At 31.3% G+C, this 9,530-nt stretch overlaps 1 protein-coding gene across 1 annotated transcript; it reads right to left on the bottom strand.

The window, feature by feature from the left end:
• Positions 1–875: 875 nt before the first annotated feature.
• On the bottom strand, positions 876–1,793 carry LOC107492693 (uncharacterized). The gene has a single exon (XM_016113746.3). It carries the CDS (start codon positions 1,663–1,665, stop codon positions 1,078–1,080), a length of 588 nt encoding a protein of 195 aa, XP_015969232.1. The 5' UTR covers positions 1,666–1,793; the 3' UTR covers positions 876–1,077.
• Between the last annotated feature and the right edge of the window lie 7,737 nt (positions 1,794–9,530).

Here is a 9,530-nt window from a genome sequence, read left to right as displayed (position 1 = left end):
TTATTTTCTTTCACTTTCACATATATGCATCATATATCCCATACAGATAAAGTTAAACCTTTATATATGTCTCTATCTCCTCTTAAAATTAGGGGAATTTATTACTTATAATTTGATATTTCAACTTAGGTTACTTGTCTAATTACTTACTCGATAATATTAAGGAGACAAAAAAAATAGTCAGAATTTATCTTATTTAATATTAATTAATTATTTATAATTAATAATATTAAATAAAATAAATTTTAACTATTTTTTATTTTATTTTATTTTATTTTTGGTTATCAGATATTTTTTAACAAAGTAAAGTAAAATCTGAAGATCAAAAGTTTGGAAACAAACTGCCGCAACGATATATGTATTTGTAATGTGTAATTAATAGTCTTCATTCAAATCAAGTTAATGACAAGGACGTACATTTTGGCACACAATCAAAAAAAGTTTCTTATTTTTTCATCATATCCAGAACCTACCGTTTCACCCTTCCGTATTTGAATTATTAAATGTACTAAAAATAAATGGGTCATTCAAGTCTTCTTTGCGTGAGTTTGGTCCCCATTTCTCTTTCCACGCTTTTTTATTTTCAACATCAAATTCAAGTCCTCTCCCAAAAAAAAAAAAAAACACTAAATTCAGTTTCTTACAACTTGCTAAGTTGTTTTTTAATCACACAAAATCTAAATATACCAAAAAGACACAAACTATTTTCAGAAATAATTAGCTCAAATAAAATTAAGCTAGCATGCAATATTATCCTAGAGCTACCCTATGCTAATTAAATATATCCTCATCACAATATTTACCTAAATTCTATTCCATCAACTTGGCCATATATATAGACACATCACACACATTCAACTTGAAGAAATTAAGAGTACAGATAATTAACTAATTATTATAAAGTAATAATAATGTAATTATTATATGATAGTTAATTATAGACAAGCTGCAACAAAGTAACATTAACCATTTGATCCCAAATATTTTTGCCCGAAAATCAACACATTGAATTAAAACTAAAGCAACAATTATTTGGCAATAACAATAAATTAAAACTTGCCTTGAGATAATTATTCATCATTGATGAACATAATTGCAGTGCATCACCACTTGATCAAGTTGGGGAGATTCATAGTAGACACTTGATGGAATGAAGGACGAGATGCTCTCTATCATCTGAGGCGTGAAAACTTCATCAAACGGCTCAAAGCTCTCTATTGACGAAGATCCTCCTCTTTCTACTCCTTTGCCGACAATTTTTCCTTCACAATTAGGGTTTTCCGACAGAAGAAGAGAAGGAGGAAGAGGAGGAGGAGGTACTACCACAAGTGTATCATCGTTTACTTCATCATAACCAACTTTATCCGTACAATTATTAGTATTATTATTATTATTGTTGTCGCCGTCGCCGTCGTCGTCGCTGCCATAACCCTTGAATCTAGAAGAGTCATAAGGAAATTCAGCATCCTGGCCGGTGAGCTCTTGCACCAAAGCCCTAAATTCGGAGGCACTAGTCTTCACCTTCATGGGGTTGGATATGTACACAACCTTGATTTCCTTCTTGTTATTATTGTTGTTCTTCTTCTTCTGCTTATTGCTTCTTTTAGTTGGTGTCTTTTGTTGGACACCATTCATGGCTGAAGAAGAATTCCCAAGGCTATCCATGCTCCTGAAAATTAAGATCACAACTTTACATAGAAACAAGTGAAGGCTATTGGTACCCAAGATTTTTTGGACAAATTATAGGGTGGGTAGTAATATAGCTCTCTACTTCTCTGTGGAAAAATAAAGAGAGAAAAGAATAAGATTTTAGCTATAAAAGAAACTGCTAATAATTAATAAATTATTATTACATTTGTTTGATATTTTAATTAATAAGAAATCATATATTAATTTAGTGTAGAAATATGATAAGTATCTCAGCCGACACTAGGCGCGTGTGTCTTTTTTAGAGCTGTGGCAAAGCATACAAAGATTCTATTGGTCCGTTTGTATCTAATTTTGGTGAACAATAAATGTGTATAATAATTTGAAGTGAAAACTGTTGGGCCATTAAGATGCGTGGAATGCACGCGCTGAGTCTTTGGCTGGGGGTGCGTTATCATGATCTAGGGATTTCAATGATGACGACACGTGGCCATCGCTGAAGGGGCGATCTAGATGTGATGACGTTGTTGGAGGGACCGTAGATGACGTCACCAATGGAAAGTTGGATTGCCACTTGCCAAGTGAAGCTGAGTGGAGCAAAGCGGGTTCGGCTTCGATAATTGTTCTATTTCCAAATTGGAAAAACATTTATTTATAAAAAAAAAGAAAAGCCCTTGGAATTAGTAATGTTTTAATATTTTTTGTTATTATTTGATTAGTATAAATATTAAATTATTTTTAATAAATAATTTTATTAAATTATATGTATAAATTTTAAAAAATATAAATATAAATTATATTGATTCATGTGTATAAAATTTTAATAAATATTTGTATAAATTATATTTTTTTGTGTACAAAATTTTTATAAATACGAAAATAAATGATTGCTGGTAACAAATAATAATATTTATTCAACATGTAACATTGTTAAAAAATATATTAATTAAAATATTTTAGTTAAATTTTAATTAATTTTTTTAAAATTGTTATTTTTTTAATAATAGAACTTATATACTTTATGAGATAAATACAAAAGCTTTTTATATCGAAGAGAATTTTTTAGTGAAAACACAAATGTCTGTATAAATAAAAATATATACAAGAAAAAAATTATGTTAAAAGTAGGTGTGTTGAATCTAAATCAACACAAATAAAATTATTCATTTAATCTAATTAAAATTGAAAATTGATTAAAAAAAAGCACTAATTTAAATTAGTTTGAATTTTATTTTTAAAAAATTATATGAATTATCCACTTTTCAACAATTACAAAATATGATATAATATTATTATTTATTATTAAATTTAAATTTTACATATAATATATTTAATTTGATACATATTTTTATTTTATTTATGTATTATTATTATTTAATAAAAATTTTATGAAAATAAAATGAGATTTATTTATTTATTTATTTTACCAATTTAAAGTTATTTTTTTGATAATAAAAAGTTAAAATTTTATTTTTAAACACCGAATAAACAAAATCAATTTAAATTATACAAATTTAAAAATAAAGTTAAACTTATTCAATTTAAACCGTAACAAATTATATAATTTTTGAATTGAATTAATTTTTCTTTTAAAATTGATTCAAATTATATCATGAATATTTTTAGTCAAGAGCAAAAACAGAAGAAATAGAAAAAACAAAAACCAAAAAAAATTACAGATGCGACAATAAAAGAAGAGAAGAGGAAGTAGAGAAAGAGATAAAAGAAAAAAAATAAAAAGAAAAACGTGAACAAACGCAAACAAACAAACAAAAAAAATAAAATTTTAGGCGTGTCCACTTTTAACGCTTTATTAGAAATTTACTTGAATAATAATTTGTTCATCTTGTGTCATTTTTATTTGAGAAAAAATACTAAACTATCTTGCGATTATTTCAAAAAATAATAAAATTTTTACCAAAAACATATTTTTTTTGGTTTTTTATATTTATTTTTATGAGATTGATTAGTTTTTCTTTCAATATTTTTTAGAAACTAATCAGTCTCATAAAAATAAGAATTAAAAATTAAAAAAATATATTTTTTATTTGAAAATTTGTAATCATTCAAAAAAATTATAAAAAATTGGATTGAATATTCACTTTTTTTTCTCAAACACATTCATTTTATTAAATAAAAGAATTGGGTGGGTCTTCAAAAGAACAACAAAACTGAAGAGGTGGCACTCGCCAAAACAAACAATTCATTGACTAAAGAACATTGAGAGAAACTTAAAAAAAAAAGAATTAAAATTGAAAACTAGCAGAAGGTAACTCCGCAAAACTCGTCTCTGGCTCTAATGGCAGCTTGAGCAATCTCCAAGCTTAAGGAGTTTTTGTTTTCAAATACCTTTAGGTTTTGAGCTATCCAAATTTGCCAGAGGGTTATTGCAGAGAGACATTTCCTCCGAATACCACTATTACCTAAATCCATGTTCTTCATATTCAAGACCCACCATTTCCACAACTCGTCATAATCTCCAGGTATGTTAGCAATTCCAATTTTTTACCATACTTGAGATGAGTGTTGGCATATAATTAAACAGTGCAGAACAGTTTCTTCCTTAATTTGACATTTGGGACAATTTGATGGAGCTGTAGAGATTCTAACTTGCAGATTTTTTCTTACAGGTATGTCACCATGAACCGCTTTTCAAAGAAAGAGTCTAACCTTAGCTGGATACCTAAGTCCCCAAATTGAGCGCCATAGCTCCTTCTTGTGAAAAATTTATGGAAGGTACTCCTGAGCTAGATGAAAGAATTGGAAGCTAATCTGATAACCGACATTTACTGAGTAAGAGCCCTTTTTTTCCTTTTCCCATATAAGCTTGTCTTGTTCACCAGTTCTAGGAGTGTGCAAGATGTTTTGAGCTATTATATATGTGAAAGTGCTACATATTAGGTCTTCATTCTATGTGCCATTAAGAAGCATTAGCTAATTGACCCATGTTAAGTTATTATTTAAAACATTCATCGATTATCTCTAAATTCTGCCTTTATTGTTTCTCCAAACATCCTCATAGATACGGACCTGAGTACCTTGTCCGATTTGCCATTTCAAACCTTTTTCGAGCATGTTTCTGCCTTCAAGAATGCTCCTCCAAGTCCAAGAGGGGTTCTGACCAATCTGAACATTCATGATGGAGGAATAGAAAAAATATTTGGCTTTGTAAACTCGGTGCAGCAAAGAATCAATTTTCTTTAATATCCTCTAACTTTGCTTTTCCAACATTGTCAAATTAAAGGCTTTAAAGTCCTTGAAATTTAATCCTCCTTGGTCTTTATTTTTGCACACAATATCCCACTTAATCCATTAAAACTTTCTTTCTATGTTGTCTATGAGTGATTCTGACAGTTTGAAGCAGCTTAGGATGTATATAGGCACAGCAGAAAACACAGCCTTAATAAAAACTTTTCTACCACTAACTGATAATAATGATTGCTTCCATTGATTAAGTTTCTTGGTTACTTTAACTTCAATTTAGCTAAAAGTAGTGTTTTTTGATTTGTTCACAATTTCAGGGAGGCATAGATATTTATCCTATGAACCAACGTGCGGAACTTGCAAAATTTCCGCAATCTCATTCCTCAGCTCCTTAGGCGTGTTCTAACTAAAGAAAACTGAGGATTTGTTCAGATTAGTAACTTGACCACTAATCTTACTATACTCCTGAAGTAGTCGAAGTAGATTTTGACATGTTTGAGTGTTGGATTTTCCAAATAGAATAGAATCATTTATAAAAAACAAGTGACTAATGGTAAGACATTGCCGGTTTAACCGTAAACCTGAAAACTCATGTCTCTGTTCACCCTTGTGGAGCAGATGGAGTAACTCCTCTACACAAATGAGAAATAGATAGGGAGAAAGGGGGTCTTCCTACCGAAGACCCCTAGTAGGCTTGAAAAATCTGTGAGAGAACCCATCCACAAGAACTGAGTAGGAAACCGTAGTCATACACTCCTGTATCTAGCCAATCCACTTCTAACAAAATTCCATCCTCTTGAGCATTTCCCAAAGAAAACTCCACTCAACTCAGTCATAGACTTTACTCATATCCAACTTTAATGCCATATCAAAATCACCTTGTCTCTTGTTCTTCAAATAGTGCATAAATTCATGGGCTATAAGTATATTATCACTGATCAATCTACCCTTAATAAACGCACTTTGATTCATACTGATGATTTTATCCATATAAAACTGCATTCTATGAACCAGAAGCTTTGAAATTACCTTATAAAACAGCGTATTTAAACTAATAGGTCGAATCTGGGTCATAGAATCAACACCTGCAATCTTCGGTATTAAACAAATTAGTGTGTGGTTCAGGGAGCGAAACATTTTACCTCCAGAAAAAAAGCTAGAACATACTTGAAAGACTTCATTCTTGATAACCTCCCAATAGAATTGAAAAAATCTTGTTGTGAACCCATCCTCACCTAGCGCTGAGAAAGGATTGACAGAGAAAACAACCTTTTAACCTCTTCTTCTGTGATGGGTCTAATGAGTATGCGGTTCATTCTATCATCTATGTTTCTTTCCAAACCTTCTAGAGCATCTTTGGGGTTTTTAGGATTTGAAGTAGAAAAGAGCTTCTTGAAAAAGAATTCGGCAACCTCCCCAATACCTTCCACATCAGTCCGGTACAGCCCATTTTCATCTATCAGTTTCTCTAACCTATTCTGTCTATTCCGAGCATGAAACTTTGCATGGAAGAACTTTGTATTTTGGTCACCCCACCGTAACCATTTCACGCGAGACTTTTCTTTCCAATATCTCTCCTCCTTCTCATAAGTCTCTTGGAGATCATCTACTAGATTTAAAATGAGGTGCTTATCTGCTACTTGACCTTTCTGTTTTTTAGTTTCTAGCTTCTGATTAAGCTCCACAATTAGCCTAGCCGAGTTATTATGATTGGTATGCTGCCATTTAACAAGTTTATGACGGTAGTTTTTTAATTGGCTGAATAGAATGTACATTGGTGACCCTGAGAAATTTTGTTGCCAAGCTTCCTTGATAATGTTTTGAACCTCTTCCAACTCACACTACATTTCTTGGAATTGGAAGCGTTGCTTTTGTTTCTGAACTTGCTGATCGGTCTGAATAATGATTGGATGGTGGTCAGAACCCATATCCTCTAGGTGTAGAGCCCTTGCATTACGGTACTCCGCCAACCATCTGTTAGAAACTAAGCATCTGTCCAGCCTCTCTCTTATTAGATTTTTTTCAAATTGTCTATTTAACCAAGTGAATTTGCAGCCTTCATAGCCAATGTCTCTTAACCTTCCCGCATTAATGAAATCATTGAAACCTGTTACAAAACTTGCGAATTTGTGCCTGTCTCCTTCTTTCTCGTGCTGAGTCAAAATTGCATTGAAGTCTCCAATCAGTAGATAATGTTCCCCAATGCCTTCAAGTCGCCGAAGAATTTTCAAATATTGCGCATTACGTTGCTGTTCTTTGCTGTGAAGGTGGACAGCAATAACTACCCACGATATGTTCCTCCCTTTATCTAGCTAATGAAAATGAATATAGTAGCTTCCTACATCAATAATTGTTACCTGAGCGTTATAAGTCCATGCCAAGACTAATCCACCCGCCATACCTTACGGTTCCATGCAAAAATTTTCTTCAAACCCAAATCTTTCACATTGCCCCCTAACAAATGAAGAGGTATTTTTTGTCTCACATAAAAAATTCACCTCGGAAGAATGGGATCTTTTGACCCCTTATATGTTGTGAACTGTCAGAGTCTTCCTCAAACCCCGATAGTTCCCCATCATCATCTTTATTGGCTTTGGAGTGCCAATTGCAGGTTGGCATCCTCCCCCGGTTTAGCCATATTCAAATCTTCAACGTCTTCTTACCTCCACCAAGTTTCATCCTCAGCTTCCTTTGACCTCCTTTTAACACCCACTATAATATGAGAATTAGAATCAGTCTTTCTAGCCAAGTGTTTAATTTTTGGCTTTTTGCTAATTGGCCCGACCTTTAAATTGGTTCCTCCAATTTGCTAACAGTTATGTACATCAATAATAGAATTTTCTTCGTTTTAACTCTCTAGAGAACTTCCAACACACACAATTGGCTGCTCCTCCCTATTATTCTCTTCATCCTCATTGGCACAATTCAATTCTGCTAGAAGTTTTGTGGCAGTAATCAAAACCTCCCCTCTACTTGTTCTCGTTTTTTCCATGTTAGCGTTGTTCTTGTTTTTCTTCTCGTTTACAGATAATGCTGCCATACTCCTAAGAAGATTAACTGGAGTGGATTTTTTGGACTTATTCCTCCAGTCACTTGAGTTTGAACCCTGATTTGTTTATGGGTTCTCTTTCAAGTGTGTAACCCTTTTACCTATGTGTTCTATCTTCATCCACTCTCTCCAGCATTTCTCCACCTTCTTTTTCTCAACCGTGTCATCTAGCAGTGTGTTGCAGCTTCTCACCTCGTGCCTCAGATGGCCACAATAGAAACAAAAACATCCTATTCGCTCATACTTCAAATCTACCTCCATAACCCGACCATTTACCCCTGCAATCTTCACAGATTTTCTTAGTTTCTAAGTGACACCAAGACTGACTTGCACTTTCACAATTCTTGATTCCCTTCATTTTATTGTAAACACTCCCACATCCAACACATCACCAATAGATGCTCCAATTTTTCTTCCTAGTGTAATTGTCTTACAATACTTTGGAAAGCCCCATAGTTGCACCCATATTGGAACAAGGAAAAACTCTTCAGCATTAATACACATCTCCTTGTTCCATCTTTTAATATTGAGTATGTAATTTTTTGAGAAGTCATAGAACCTCCTTCTCCACCCTAATTAAATCCTGCTCGTTATCAAAGAAGAATTCGAAAGTGTTGTTCCATAATCAATGACATAAAAACCTTCAGACTATCGCCATATAGCTAGCAAACATAGTATATTCAATTGTGCCAATTAAAAAGAATTTATCAAACAGAATTCGACCTATCAGGCTTTTTCCACATACCTCCAGCCATTCCTTGATATCAATATCATTGAAAAACACCACTCCATTCTCTTTTGATCTCTCTCGATCTTCTCTTTTCCTATCTCCTACTCCTCTTTCTTCCATTGATTACAAAAACACCAACTAAATTTTTGCCACGAATATTCGCTCTTTTAATTTATGTAACTCACCTTCGTTGCACTACAAAAATATTAAGTATTATCCTTCTTATCAACACTAATCAAATTAACAGATAGTTAGATCTTTGGTAAAATAAAAAAGTCCATTATTCATAAATTTATTAATAAAATTCAACAATTTTACTAATTATAATAACATGCCAATAGTAAAGTTGAGGTAATATTAATTAATAATGTTTAATTTTTTAAATTTGATGGCAGTTATATTGTCTGCAAATAACAAATTGAGTTTTTAATTAATAAAAATAGAATAAATTATAAAGTTGAAAAATATCAGATTTATTAATTTGTTAACAATTAAAATTTTGTAACAATTGTGATAATATAAGTAAATAAGTTCAAGAGTAAACTATTAAAATACTATTCAAAAGTTTACATCGCTGATAAAACGAACTACAAAAAACACTAACGACAAATAAGTCTTTGAAAAATTTAAAAACACGACAAAAAGAATTAAATATTAAATATATATTTTAAAAATGATTTTAGAGATTAAATATTTTGATGTAAATTTTTGTAATTATTATTAAAAAATAATTTTTTGTCAAGTAATTTTTTTTAAAAAAAAAATTATTATGAATGATCATATATATTTTTAAAAAATAAAAAAATCTAAAAATCAAATTTTATTTATTTTTTTGTGTATTTTTTAAATATTTATTATAACATTTGTCAAAAGATCTTTTTATCAGAAATTGAATTTTTG

Source organism: Arachis duranensis, chromosome 6 (assembly GCF_000817695.3).
Source record: "Arachis duranensis cultivar V14167 chromosome 6, aradu.V14167.gnm2.J7QH, whole genome shotgun sequence".
NCBI lineage: Eukaryota > Viridiplantae > Streptophyta > Magnoliopsida > Fabales > Fabaceae > Arachis > Arachis duranensis.
The sequence above is the reverse complement of the archived record's forward strand: the minus strand, read 5'-3'. Positions and strand labels throughout refer to the sequence as shown.